The sequence below is a fragment of the Propithecus coquereli genome, unplaced genomic scaffold (genome assembly GCF_000956105.1).
Source record: "Propithecus coquereli isolate 6110/MARCELLA unplaced genomic scaffold, Pcoq_1.0 Scaffold574, whole genome shotgun sequence".
NCBI lineage: Eukaryota > Metazoa > Chordata > Mammalia > Primates > Indriidae > Propithecus > Propithecus coquereli.
This window is the reverse complement of record NW_012151663.1, coordinates 1,189,201-1,205,067: the sequence shown is the minus strand read 5'-3', so window position 1 is coordinate 1,205,067 and position 15,867 is coordinate 1,189,201. Positions and strand designations below refer to the sequence as shown.

The window sequence follows — 15,867 nt, the reverse complement described above, 5'->3', positions numbered from 1 at the left end:
AGCATTTTTTTATATGTTTGCTGGCCATTATTCTGTCTTCTTTTGAAAAGTTTCTGTTCATTTCGCTTGCCCATTTGTTGATGGGGTTGTTTGATCTTTTCTTGTTGATTTTTTTGAGTTCTAGATAGATTCTGGTTATCAGCCCTTTATCAGATGTATAGCATGCAAATATTTTCTCCAATTTTTTAGGGTGTCTATTCGCTCTATTGATTGTGCCCTTGGCTGTGCAAAAGCTTTTTAATTTAATCAGGTCCCATTTATTTATTTTTGTTGTTTCTCTGATTGCCATTGGAGTCTTCTTCATAAATTCTTTGCCTAGGCTGATATTATAAGAGCTTTTCCAACCTCTTCTTCTAAAATTCTTATAGTTTCATGCCTTATGTTTAAGTCTGTTATCCATCATGAATTAATTTTTGTGAGTGGTGAGAGGTGCAGATCCTGTTTTGATTTTCTATATGTAGCTATCCAATTTTCCCAGCACCATTTATTGAATAGGAATTCTTTTCCCCAGTGTATATTTTTGTCTGCTTTGTCAAAGATCAGATAGCTATATAAAAATGGTTTTATATCTGGGGGTTCTCTGTTCTGATCCATTGCTCCATGTCTCTGTCCTTGTGCCAGTACCATGCTGTTTTGGTTACTATAGCCTTCTAGTATAGCTTAAAATCTAGTAAAATGATGCCACCCAATTTATTCTTTTTGCTTAAGTTGCTTTGGCTATTTGGGGTCTTTTCTGGTTTCATATGAAGTGCAGAATTATTTTTTCTAGATCTTCAAAAAATGACATTGGTATTTTAATGGGAATTGCATTCAATCTGCAAATCACTAAAGATAACCTTTGAAAAGCAAAAGTTTTTAATTTGGATGAAGCCCAATTTATTGACTTTTTTCTTTTCTGGTTCATGCTTTTGCTGTAATATCTAAGAAATCTTTTTCTAACCCAAAATCACAAAGCATTTCTGTGTTTCTTTTAAATTTTTATAGTTTTAATTCTGTGTAATTCACTTTGGGTTAAGCTGTGTGTATGGTGTGAGGTAAGGGTCCAACTTTTTTTTCCCATGTATATCTAATTGTTCCAGCATTATTTGTTGAAAACACTGTCTGTTCTCCCATTGAATTAACCTAATATCTTTGCAGAAAATCAACTGACTAGAAATTTAAGAGTTTATTTCTGGATTTTATATTCTCACCCATTGATCTATCCATCTGCCCTTAGTCCAACACCATGCTATTTTGATAACTGTAGCTTATAGTAAGTTTTGAAATCAAGTAGTATGATTTCTCTAGCTTTCTTCTTCTTTTTCAAAATTTTTTGGCTATGCTAGGTCCTTTTGAATTCCCCTATTCCCTAGCCAAATTTTAGGATCAACTTATCATTTTCTGCAAAAAAAGCCTTCTGGGATTTTGATAGGAATTGCATTAAATCTATAGATCAATTTCAAGAGAATTGCCAACTTATCAATATTGGATCCTCCAATCCATGAAAATGATGTACCTGTCCATGATGTACCTTTCAGCAATGTTTTGCAGTTCCCAGTGTACAGGCCTCCTTCTGATAAATTTGTTTTATTCTTTTTGATACTATTGTGAACAAAACTGTTTTCTTAATTTCATTTGCAGATTGTTCATTGCTAAAATTTAGAAATATAACTGACTTTTGCATATTCATCTTGTATCCTGATGTCCTGTTGAATTCATTTATTAGCTCTAATAGTTATTTTTTTTGAGGGGGGTGGATTCCTTAGGTTGTTTGTACATACAAGAGCATGTCATCTACTAATAAAGACAGTTTTACTTCTTTCTTTCCAATCTATGCATCTTTGATATTTTTCACTTATCTTAATCCACTTGATAGAACCTCTAGTGTAATGTTAATAGATGTGGTAAGAACTAGCATTCTAATTCTTGACTTATTCCTGATCTTACAGGGGAAATAATTCACTCTTTCACCATTAATATGATGTTAGCTACAGGTTTTTCTTAGATGTCCTTTATCAGATTGAAGAAGTTGAATTCCATTCCTAGATTGTCGAGCATGTTTACCATGAAAGGGTGTTGGATGTTGTCAAATGCTTTTTCTGTGTCTATTGAGATGAACATGAGTTTAATATGGTGCATTTTAGGATGTTCAACCAACCTTGCCTTTCTGAGCTAAACCCCATTTGATTTTATATATATACACACATATATATATACTCCCTTTTATATATTGCTGGACTCATTTTGCTAACATTTTGTTAAGAATTCCAGCATAGTTGTTTAAGTTTAGTGGTCCTTTAAAGATGTTTTAAATATAAATAAGTCAAATTTAAATATCTTTTTTTCTATGGTTTGAGCTTTGTATGTCTTGAGAACCCTTCTCTACCTTGATGTCATAAATATTCTGTGCTGTTTTTTATTCCAAAAGCGTTATACGATAGACAGAATAGTGTTATAGAATATAGAAATAGTAGGTATGGTTAAATTTCAGTTGTAAACATATTTTAAATAAGATTTAAGTTTTTTCAATATGGATAAAATTCCCTAGCACCATTTATTAAATAGTACATTCTTTCCCAATGGATTTGCAATTCTACCTATGTCATGTATCTCATTTTCAAATATATGAGTGTTTCTGCACCCTCTATCCTGTTCCATTGATATGTTATTGATTTTTGGACCATTAAAAGATTGTCTTCATTAGTCTGGCTCTGTAATATTCCTTGCTATTTGGAAGGGCAAGGCTCCCTACATTGTTTTTCTTCACCAAATTTTCTTGGTTATTTTTGGCACTTTGTCCTTTCATATAATTTTTTTATTGATACATAATAAGTGTACATATTTATGTCATACATAGTGATATTTTGATACATGTAATATATAGTGATCAGGTCAGGTAATTAGTATATCCATCATCTCAAATATTTATCATTTCTTTATTCAATACCCTCCTTCTAGATATCTGAAACTATATGTTATTGTTAACTACAGTCATCTTACAGTGGTATAGAAGTCCATATAATTTTACAATCAAATTTACAAATCAAGTTGACAAATAATACAAAAAAATTCTGTTGTGATTTCCCTGGAATTCTGCTGAATTTGTAGATTAACCAAAGAATTGACTTCTTCATGATTATTGTCTTCCACTATGTCATTCAGTAATAATCATTTTCCTCCAAAAATGCAAATAATTTTTTACATTTATTTGTTAAGTACCATATGATTTTGTGGCTAGTGAAAAATCTGTTTTTTCCGTTACATTTACTTGAATTACTGGTGATTGTAGAAATACTCTTTTTCTGTGTGCCAGTCTTTTATACATAAACATTACTGAACTTGTTAGTTCCAAAAGTTGCTCCCAGATTTCTTGGATTTTCTATGTATGATCTTTAAACAAGGACAATCTTAGTCTTCCTCTTCAATTTTTATTCTCATTTTTTCTTGTCTTATTTCATTTTTTGTTTTATTTCATATTTTATTTCTTGTCTTATTTCAAGAGGCTCTCCAGTAAAATACTGAATAAAAGTGACAATAGCAGGCTTCCTTGTTTATTCTTCATTTTATTGGGAATGGAATACATCTAGGATTTTTAAAAAATACCATTCTCAGAAAATCCTTCATATTCCTAGTTTGCTAAGAGGATGTATTTAAGTATATGTGTGGGTGAGTTAAATATATCGTACTTACAGAGAAGCATATATAAAACACATTGTTCAAAAAGAACAAGAAATACATAAAACATATTAAAGAAGAAGAAAAAATTAATTTCAATGTACTCTCACCTTCTAGGTTAGGAATAGAATGCTCCTAAGACATTAGTCCTCTCTGGGCCCCTCACCAATCCCATTCCCTCCCTTACTTCCAGAGGTAACTGTTATCCTGAATTTTCTTTGAAGATAAACTTGAAGATAAACCAATGTGCTCATCTCTAAACAATATATTGTTTAATTTTTTAAAAACTGAGCAGTAAGCACAAACCTAGCTGTGAAAGACTGTCCATGTTAGATGAAGGCCCCTACGAGAAAAGAAGTTGAACAGAGTCTCTGGGTCTAGTCTGGCTTCAGGTTTCCTACAAGTTTACAAAAGCCTTCTGTGAAGAAGCCATGGAGTAGGATGATAAGTGAGTCCTAGAAAATAGAGTTCTCACCACAACTGTGACATTGGGCAGGACTGTGTTAATGGGCCAACTAATGTATGTCCAGGAAGAATACAGCCAGGATAGTGGGCTAATCTGTATTTTCTTACAGCACAATTACCTGCCTCCAGTTCTCAGTAGCGGGTCAAAGCAGAACACTTCTGAAGAATAAATGTCTCTTCAGCTGACCCAGGGCAATGAGTGTAGAACAGCAGTTTATCAGCACATGATGAAAGGAAGCAAGCACAGACAAGAATATGGACCAGGTTCACCCAGGCATTCTGTCTTCAAGTTAAAAAACAGTATAATGCATCAGGCACTTGGTGAGGGCGGCCAAAATGCATCTGTCTCTTGAGCCATGCCGGTTGCTCTCTATGCTTAGAACACAATTGTCATTGTGTAACCACCCTTCCTCATTCACCTGGGAATTCCCTTCACCTCTCTGCTGTGTTTTGTTCCTGTTCCCAATATTCCGCATCCATGTGTATCTTTGCTCCAGACCACTTCTCCTTCCTTAAAAAGGACGTTCTGCTTAAAGCTCTGCCCACTGGGGAGGAATTTCCCCCTTGCTGTCCTTTAAGGCCACTCCTGAGTGGGCTGTAGTGCAGTATTAGTCCATTTTCCGCTGACACCCACATATCAAGCCAAGTCACATAGACCAGGCCTGAGATTGTTTTATCCTTCCTACTTAACTGCTGTAGGGAACACCCCATTAGACCATAGATGTAAGCTGAGAAAGCAACGTTGGTGCAACACAGAAAGGTAGCTTAGATGGCATCTTGTTGTTTTGAATTTGCATTTTCCTGATTACCAGTGGAGGCAATATAGTTCTGGGAGAAAACTGTTTGGCTTTCTATATAAGGAAATGTCCAAAAATGTCCATGAAATTTTGGGTCACTATCATATCATATCCATAACTACTTAAGGGGCCAGTTTATATATACTTTATGTACGAGGAACATATGATTCAGATCTTCTACACACCATGTTCTACCAAACTAAGCTTACTCAATCTAATATAATGCTGAAAGTAAAATTAATGCTAAGGCTTATTTTAATTTTTTAACTTTTAAGGTTATGATAATAGAACCGTGATAAAAAATCCTTTTTACCCACACCAAAAAATGGAAAGAAATGTCTACATGTTATGTTTAAGAGGAAGGATAGAGAAAATGGGTTTTTAATGGAAAATTTTATCAAATAAACATATAAAAATAACTTTTGAAAAATCTATATGCTGTCAAACCCAGGAAGAAGCAGAAAGATCATTTACTAATTGTTATGACTCTAACGTTCCATTCATCTGAGATTTAGCATTCTTACTCTCTTCCTTCTTCAGTTGTTTTCCTGTGCTTTGATGGGGCAGGTCAGTCGTGGTGGGACTAGCAATGACAGGCTTAATGTGACGGGTCTGCTGTTGTCCCCAGTGAGCCACCCCTCTGCTGACCTCCAGGGTTAATTGGATCATACGGTTAATGGCTTGTTGAATATCATCCAAACTAGGAACCATTACCTGTAGAAAGAAGAAACGAGGGCATAATACTGCTAGCTCATACAATCCGTCCCTCCCATTCTTGCCACCCGCATGCCCCACCCAGCGAGTGGGGAAAGCCTCAGCTCGCCCAGCAGGAGGCTGCTTTGAGGAGAGGGATGTCAGAGGCAGATGGGCTGCAGACTTTCTCTACCCTGAGGTTTTCCTCTTCTACCAATTCCTGTGGGCAAAAAGTCAAACTTAGTGCTTGTCATCCTTTCCCATGAGGGTGGCTGGATACAGCAGAAAATTGTGGATCTCTGTGTGTTAGAGATCCATGGAGCAAAACAACTGAAGAAGCTGTACCACCAAGATTCTGACCTTGGTCCTTTGAAATGTGCCCAATAAGCTAAGAAGGTATCCTTAGGAGGTGAAACCATGTAAAGGTGGTGTTAAGTGAGTCACAGGTTATTCCTGTCTGGCCTTATCCTTTGGCCCAGCACAGAATACACCTCAGCCATCCTCTGGGCTTGGAGTCCCAGATGCCAGTGAGCGGCGGGGGTAGTTGCAGAGATAAGTGCCGTGGGAAGACACAGGGATTCACGATGCTTGGGACACAGGCTCGTTCTGCCTTTCTACTCTGCCGTCCTTGGTGGGCTGCCTCACAGTCATGTGTTTGGGGTAGGGATTTGGACATCCATGATGATTTTATTTAGATGATCTAATGTCTGAAGAAAAAGCAAGGCAACTTGTAGGATACTTGCTAACTGATGGCAGAACAGATGCTTAACACAACTCTCACACCAGTCCTCTAATACAGCATGAGCTATGCAGAGTGACTTTTTAATAACAGACAGAGATGACATTTTGATTTTTGTTAAGTCAAAAATCAAAAAGTGAGGGGAAATGAAAAAATACACAGGACCAAGACGTTACTGTAAATGAAAGTTCAGTTCCAATACCGTACTCCTTAAAAACATCACCAAAATATCATTGTGTTTAATAATACTTACCACATTAGGAATTGCAAGATGTACTTCAGTTTTTATAAAGGAAATAATATCTTCTGACCGCTTTCGTCCATGAAGGCTGTAATAAGATGGACATTTAGCTGATGAACTTTAACCTAAAATTTCATAAATGGTTTATTATGCTACAAGTTTCAGTCCCAAAAATAAAGACCATTTTTAAATACCAAGTTACACAAAGAGAGTATTACCTAGAATAGAACCATAAATTGCGGTGAACTAAGAAAACACAATGATACAATATTCCTAGAAGTAAAATAGTCTCATACACATTTGCTAGCATTTCAACGTTGCTCTCTCTCTGTCATAACTATTTAACAATGTTCACTAACAGCATTCTTTGTTTCTAGCCCTGTAGCAGGTGCAGGATGAGGTCACCAACAAAAAGCATATATCTTCGTATACATTTTTATATATGCTTTTTACAAGATTAAAAAGGAAGTTTCCAGTCAAAGCCATCCAAAAACCGCTTTTATATCACTCATGCACAAGACAGAAGCACAGATGTAAAGACATATGAGTCCAGTAAGAAAGGACACACACAGAGCTGCAAAGTGGTTTGTCTAGCTCTCTCTGCCTTGACCTCCATCCCGATCTCAGACAAAATTATAATAAATGTAAACTTTTCATTCTCTTTTTCTCTGGGAATGCAAAAAATGATATCATTGCTGAAAAACCACACTGCCTTTTACAATTAATACAACAAAAGTAGTAAGTAAAAGTAAGGAAGTAAAGGTACAAGCAGATAGGGGTACTGGGGAGGACCACAAGAAACATAAAGACACCACAGTTCAAAAGTGGAGACCCAACTTTTAGCACTCAGGGCCAATGGTACCCGGATAAACATATTATTGTAAGGAACTCTTCGAACTACAAGCAAGCAAGCAAACAAAATCCTCTAATTCATAGTCTCCCTGTGAAACTCGAAATGCAGCAATAAAATAAGTGTAGGCTGTAATACAAAGGGCACAATTTAAGAACAAGAAAGAGTTTCATAAAGTATAAACAAACAACTAAGCTATTAATAATAGAGGCAGTGAACAGCACACTAGATCATTCAGTACCTTATTCAGCAAATTAGAGGACCAGCTTAAGGTATTGTCCAAAATTTCAGATGCAAATTACAAAGAGATAGAAATTACTGAAGGAGAAAGTAAGAATAAATAACATTTATTGAATGCTTAATGTATGCCAGGCACTTTCCACGAAATACCATGGTTCACCCTGCCGTTAACTCTGTGAAGCAGACCCTGTGATGATGAGTTCCATATTGTAGATAAGGAAACCAAGGCAGGGAGAGGTTAAGCAACTTCCAGAGGGTCACTCAACTCAGAGACATTTTACTACGCAGATCCAGCATGTGAATCCTACATAGATGTGGTAAATTAAAGCATAGCATTCCTTTAATCTTAAGCATGGACCTGTTTTTCCATCTGGAAAAGATTCTCTGTGTGCCTGATGGGATTAATGGGGGAAAAAAGACCTACATCTAAACATGTAATTTATAAGTTCCAAGAATAAAAGAGAAATCCTGTAAGCATCAAAACAAGTTGTTACTTATTAATATAAAGAAAAATCAAATTAGCAGCAGAACTCTCATCTAAAAATTGAAACAGAAGAAGCCGATGGCAGGGCATTTATAGCATATGAAACAAAGGGATTGTGATCCAAGAACAAACTAGCATTTGTGTGTGAGGATAAGAGAAAGACATTTTAGACAAGTGAGGATTTTGAGCATTGTCCTCGTGTGTGCCTCTTCAAACACGACTTAAGTACCGCAGAACTTGTAAATCAACATGGCATGGTGAGTTCATGCTTCAAAAACACTTCTTTTTGTCAAACACATCACAATCATGGATACAAAGGACGTGAGAATGCTCAAACAAGAAAGGATCTCTGTGAATTAGAAATGGACCAGGAACACAAGGGCCGCCCGGCCAGGGTTCTGGTCTGGAGAGAGGCAGTGACAGTGGGGTGGCTGGCCCTTGTGGGACACAGGACCAACAGGACTCCATGCTGAACGGGGCTCAGCCAGGCTCACTACTCAAAGTCAGAACTAAGAGGATGCTCCCCATTTATGAAGAGGCAAAACAACAGTAAGACAAAATTTGTCAACCTACTGCCCACAGCTACAGTTTTTCCAGAAGATGTGGGCCTAGAGTAAAAGGTGCAAATCCACAGCTTCTCTGATAAGCAACCAAGTCAGACCACCTGTGTGTTCCCAGCTGACCCCGCCTCCTCCCAGCAGCCCTCCAGGGAGGTAATGTGAACAAATAAGACCTGGTTCTGAACTCAAGGTTCCAAGTGTCATTTGGGGGCAAAAGTGAAACTCCTAGATAGGAAAGGAGAGAAGGAGAAAGAAACACAAAAACAAAAAAAGCTCTTGCTCAAAGAGAGCCTACGCATTCAAATCCCAACATTTGTGAATAAGTCTAAGGGTAAAGAAGAGGGCTAAAGAAATAAAAAATTGAAAAAAAAAACTCACTTCAGATAAAAATTATTGTATAGAAGTATGACAAGTAAATTGAGAATGTTCAAAGAGATATGTGAAGGCTCTATCTTCCAAAAAAATAAAAAAATAAAGAAATTGCTAAACTACAAAGGTAGAAATGATACACTATCCGGAGGGTAAGGAAAAAAATATTGAAATATTGAAGGTGCAATAGATGACATAATCTTTAGAATAGATACGGAGACACTTACCTATAATGTAGAGAGGCAAAAAGATAAAATATATGACAAAGTAGTTAGGAGACAGGAGGGACAGACTGAGAGGCCCCAACACGTGAGATGACCACACATCCAGTGTGCCCAGGGACAGTTCCAGATTAACTCTGTCCTGGCACCTCATCTGGATAGTGTCCGTTCATACACAGAAGTGTCCTAGTTGGAACAATAATTTATGTCGTCACTCTATTCCACATTCAGTGGGAGTTCGAGAAGAAGACAAAGAAGGAATGTCCTAGAAGCAATAACTGAAGAGGAAATTGCTGAGGAATTAAGGGAAGCTATACGCCCTCAAACAGGAAGTGCGCTCTGAGAACAAAGCAGGATTAAATAAATACACACAACGTAAGAAAACTGCAGAAATATTAAGCATAAAAAAAGAATCTTCAGTTATATTCACACTGCAGATTTCTTATCCACAGCAACATAGGTCAGAAAAACATGAAGAAATACTTCCAAAGTGCCAAGAGACAATAAAATCTTCTTTTTTTGAGAGAGAGAGTCTGGCTTTGTCATCCTGTCTAGAGTGCAGTGGTTGATCATAGCTCACTGTAACCTCAAACTCCTGGGCCCCAGTGATCCCCCTGCCTCAGCCTCCCAAGTAGGTGGGAGGCCTGGCTAATTTTTCCATTTTTTGTAGAGACGAGGTCTCGCTCTTGCTCAGGCTGGTCTCCAACTCCTGGCCTCAAACAATCCTCCCACCTCTGTCTCCCAAAGTGCTAGGATTACAGGCGTGAGCCACCTCATCCAGCCAATAAAATCTTACATCCAGCCAAACTGTCATGAAAGTATGAGGGCAAAACATTTTCAGACTTAGAAAGAAAAATAAGAGAGTTTACCCCTCGCAAATCCTCACTAAGGATGCAAAAAATACAAGTGAACCTGGAAATTTAATTAAATATGCCAGAAAAGTACGGAAAACAGAATAAAAGGTGAAAATTATCCATCCCAAAGAAAACAGTGATAATAAAATGAATCAAAGAAAAAGGACAGCTAGTAAGAAGAAAACACAAAATAAAATGTCATAAATCAAGTGCAATTATATTTAAAAAATCACAGTAAGTGCAAACCGATTAAACTCACTGTTAAAAAGACATAATCAAATTGAATGAAAATAAGCAGGTATATGTTGCTTTTAAGAGGTAAAACTAAAAACTACAGAGAAAAGCTTAAATGAAAGGACTGAAAAAGTTATACAAAAAAGGCTTGGAAAGCAAAATTAATAACAAACTAAAAAGAATTTGAGGAATCAGGATTAATATATTACAGATAAAGAAGGTCGCCCAATAAAAATAAAAGGAACAGTATTCTTAAACATATTGAACTGCTATGACTTTGTTTATACCTAACAACACAGTCTTAAGACACATAAAAAAAGAACTGACCAAAACAGAAGGAAAATTTGACAAGCCTACAATCACACTTGGAGATTTTAACAGTACAATTAAATTAAAAATCAGCAATGAATAGCCAAGGAATAAATCTAACAAAAATGTGCAAAACCTTTACACAGAGAATCATAAAACTTCACTGAGAGATATTAAAGACTTCTATAAATGCAGAGGTAATACATAACACTCGATATTCATAAGGATGCTAACTCTCTCCACATTGATCTATGGATTCAATGCAACTTCACCACCACTTCCCCCCACAAAAAATAAGTTGACTTTTCAAAAACTTTTGCTTGGTCAACTCATTAACCATATGGCAAAAAAATATATTGCTCTCCTACCTCACACTAAGCATAAAAATCAATACTATAGAAATTAAATCCCTAAATTTAAAAGTCAAAACTATAAAATTTTTAGAAGACATTATGAAATAGGGAAGGGTTGATAAGGGTTGGTTTCCTCAAAAAGACATAAAAATCACAAATCACTAAGAAAAAGATTGATAAATTTGAATATTCTTAAAACTCAGCAAAGGAAAATAAAAATTAATAAAGAAAATAAAAAGATAAGGCAAAATTGAGAGAACATATTTGCTATATTATCATCAACAAAATAATAAACTAAGAATATTTATAAATTAATCCAATTAAATAGAAAACCAGGCCAAAGGAAAAAACCACAAATTTTAAGGAAGAGAAAGACAAATGGACCATAAACACATGAAAATATATCTAACCTTATCAGTAGCCAGTAAAATTAGAATTTAAATCTTAATGAGATGTCATTTCACACCCCCTATGTTGGCAAGAATGTTTTTTTATAATGCATTAATTTTATTGCATGAAAATTATATCTCAAAACTGTTTTTAAAAGGGTACATTCATTTTAAATGTTGGCATATATTACTGAATTGCCCTTCTTAAAGGTTACACCAATTAACATGATTACTATGCATGTATGAAATGTTTTCTTAAATTCTTAAAGAATTTGGTTCACATTAAACTTTCACTAGGTTAACATTTTAGGCTTAACTTTTATTCTGATCAGTGAGGATAAATATCTTTTCACATTGTTATAAATTGAATTGTGTCCCCCCAAAATTCACGTTAAAGCCCTAGCCCCTGATGGAACAGTATTTGGAGATGGGGTCTTTAATGAAGTAATTAAGGTTAAATGAAAGTCATAAGGGTGGGGGCCCTAATCAGGTAGGACTAGTGTCCTTACCAGAAGAGGAAAAGACACCAGAGATCTCTTTCTCTCCTATTGCACACAGAAGAAAGGCCATGTGAAAACACAAGGAAGTGGCCATCTGCAAGCCAGGAAGACAGCCCTCTCTACAAATCAACCCCACTGACAACTTATTTTTTTTATTTTTTTATTTTTTTATTTTAGCATCCACTGGCACCTTGACGTTAGAAGTAGAGCCTCCAGAACTGTAAGAAAATAAATTTCTGTTGTTTAAGCCACTCGGTCTATGGTTTTCTGTTATGACAGTCCAAGCCGATGAAAACACACATACTGAAAAGCCATTTTTTTGTCCCTTTTCTATGAACCATCTCTATATACCTTGCTCATTTTTCTTTTGGATTATTTTCCTCTCTTATAGATCTGTGGTACTTCTGTTTCATTAAGAAAATTAGCTTTTTCTGTGATATATGTTGAAAGTAAGTTTCCCCATGTCATCATTTGTCTTCTGGGGTTTTAGCATTTAAAAATTTTAATCACGTAAAAAAATTAATTTATCAATTTTTTCTATTATGGGTTCTGGGTTTTGTTTTATACTTAGATATCCATGTACTGAGGCTATTAACATTTTCTCCACATTATTTCTAGAACTTTTATGATTTCATTTTCTTTTTAATTTCAGAATATTATGGGGGTACAAATGTTTTGGTTATTTAACCAAGGAAATGAAAGATCTCTACAAAGAGAACTACAAATAACTGAGGAAGGAAATCGCAGAGGACGTTAACAAATGGAAAAATATATCATGCTCATGGATCAGCAGAATCAACATTGTTAAAACGTCCATATTACCCAAAGTGACTTACAGATTCCATGCAATCCCCAACAAAATATCAATGTTATTTTTCACAGGTCTAGAAAAAATAATTCTACGCTTCATTTAGAACCAGAAAAGAGCCCGGATAGCCAAAGCAACCTCAGGCAAAAGATACAAATTGGGAGGCATCACATTACCAGACTTCAGACTATACTATAAGGCTATACTAACCAAAACAGCATGGTACTGGCACAAAAATAGAAATATAGACCAATGACACAGAACAGAGAATCCAGATATAAAACCATCCACATATTGCCATCTGATTCTTAACAAAGAAGACAACAATATACACTAGATAGGAAAAAGAATCCCTATTCAATAATTGGTGCTGGGAAAATTAGATAGGCACATGCAGAAGATGGAAACAGGATCCATATCTCTCACCACTCACAAAAATTAATTCAAGATGGATAACAGACTTAAACCTAAGACATGAAACAATAAGAATTCTAGAAAAAATGTTGTAAAAACTGTTCCAGATATCGGCCTAGGCAAAGAATTTATGAAGAAGACCCCAATGGCAATCATAGCAACAAATAAAATTAATAAATGGGACTTCATTAAATTAAATAGCTTCTGCATGCCAAGGAAACAGAGCGAATAGACAACTTACAGAATAGCAGAAAATACTCGCATGATACACATGTGATAAAGGGCTAATGACCAGAATCTACAAAGAACTCAAGCAAATCAGGAAGAAAAAAATCAAACAACCCCCTTAAAAAGTAGGCAAAAGACATGCACAGAAGCTTTTCAAAAGAAGACAGACTAATGGCCATTAAACATATGAAAAAATGCTCAACATCACTAATCATCAGGGAAATGCAAATAAAAACCACAATGAGATATTACCTAACTCCAGTGAGAATTGCTTTTATCAAAAAGTCCCAAAACTATAGCTGCTAGGGTAGATGGAGAAACAAAGTACACTTACACACTGTTGGCGAGACTACAAACTAGCACAACCTCAATGGAGAATAGTATGGAGATTTCTCAAAGAACTAAAACTAGACCTACCATTTGATCCAGCAATCCCACTACTGGGTATTTACTCAAAGGAAAAAAAGTCATTTTATCAAAAAGATACTTGTACTTGAATTGAATGTTTCCTGCAGCACAATTCGCAATCTCAAAGATGTGGAATCAACCAAGTGCCCATCAATTCATGAGTAGATTAATAAAATGTGGTATATATATATACCACGGAGTACTACTCAGCCATGAAAAATGATGAATTAATACTTTTGGAGCAATCTGGATAGAACTGAAGACCATTCTCCTAAGTGAAGCATTACAAAAATGGAAAAACAAACACCACATGTACTCACTATTAAATTGGAATTAACTGATCAGCACTCATGTGCACAGATGGAAATAAAACTTAATGAAGTCAAGCAGGAGGGAGGAGGGAGGAGGGCATGGGTGAAATCATACCTAACAGGTACAATGTACACTATCTGGGTGATGGGCACACTTAAAACTTTGATTCAAGCAGTATAAAAGGCAAGAATTTTTTAATTTAATAATACTATTTGCAAGGATAAGGAGCCTTGGGCACTCTCATGTAAGGCACTGCCTGGTAAAATGAGGCATGCACATACCCACCCCAGGACCCGGTAAATCTAATCTCAGCAGGAGACAGGTACAAGAATGCTCACAGAGGCTTTATTCTTTATAGCCCAAACTGGAAATGACCCAAATGACCATCACCAGTAGAACAGACAAACAGATTATATATACTCCAACTACACAGAAGTGAAAATAAACTATAACACATAGATGAATTCCAAAAACATAATACTGAACACAGTTCAAATACAGGAAAAATTAACTGATACATTGATTTGGGACACAAAACTGTAAGGCAAACCAAGACAATGATAAACACAAAGTTCAGGATAGTGGTTATTTTTGGGTGAGCAGAGAGAGGACTCAGGCTGGGTGCTAGGAATATGGTTATTCATCTGACCGTGAGTCTTGCAGTATTATATAAATGTTTCATACAGTCTTTTAATGAATGCTATATTTTAAATTTTATAATTTTAAAAAATTAATAAATTAATAAAATAAGAGATGCTATTAGCATTATATTATTACAGGTAGCATTACCAGACATATTTATCATATTTTCAACTTGCCTTGCAACAAATACTCTTCTTTTCATTGTGTCCAAAGATAACCGTGTAGCTTTTTGAAGACTGTCTAGTAATTGATGAGAGAAAAAAGCATAGACCTCTTTACATTCCTGTAATAATAAATCATATTAAATGATTTTTTAAAAACCTCTAACATCCCCAAAGCAATGATACAATATTAGAAGTGACACGTGAAAAGTGAAAAATAATAAATTATACAATTTCAATATTGTAGAAATTCAATCCTAAATTAACCTGATTTTTTAGACAAGTAAAAATATATGAAAAATGTGCTTGCGTAAACACCCTAGCAAACCAGAAGGACTTATTCAAAAACAGCTTATTCAAAAGATCCTGGTTTGCTCGATACTGAATAACTCCCCCAACAGAAGTGAAGGACTTTGTGAGTGTGGCACATTTCTCAGCGCTTAAGGGAGTGGACACAAGAAAATGAACAGTCTCCACCCTTAAGAAGCTCAGTTCGGTGGACACATGTATTATAAAATACACAATACCCAAACATACAGGATGAAACTATGACTCTCTCCATACCCTTCCTTCCCTTGGGAGGAGTGGCCAAGCTTATTGGTCAGAGCACAGGCCAGGTATTGAGCCTGGCAGTCAGGGCTCTGGCCCACGTCTTGCTTGCACAGTGAGTCACACACCTGGGGCCAGGCTCTGGCCATACTGCAGCTCCCTGCTCTAAAACCCTGCCCCTCTGAGACTGGGTGGGTGAGGCAGGTTGAGCTGGGTCAGAGAGAGAGTTATCAGCCACGAACAAAGAAGAATACAGCTTTTCAGTGTGGCAAGGGGTACAGTTAGGGATGGTGAATTAGCAAGCTAAAGCACAGGTGTGACATGATCAGATTTTTCTGTTAGACAGACCCTTCCGGCAGCAATGTGGGAGGTGGATTTGAGAGACAGAAGCTC

General features: G+C 36.1%; 1 protein-coding gene across 1 annotated transcript in view; it reads right to left on the bottom strand.

Moving 5' to 3' along the window:
• Positions 1-15,867, bottom strand: part of DNAH8 (dynein, axonemal, heavy chain 8) — a 375,229-nt gene that overhangs the window by 256,892 nt on the left and 102,470 nt on the right. The window contains 3 exon segments of the mRNA XM_012658131.1: positions 5,441-5,630; positions 6,602-6,677; positions 14,941-15,047. Coding sequence (XP_012513585.1) covers positions 5,441-5,630; positions 6,602-6,677; positions 14,941-15,047 — 373 coding nt within the window.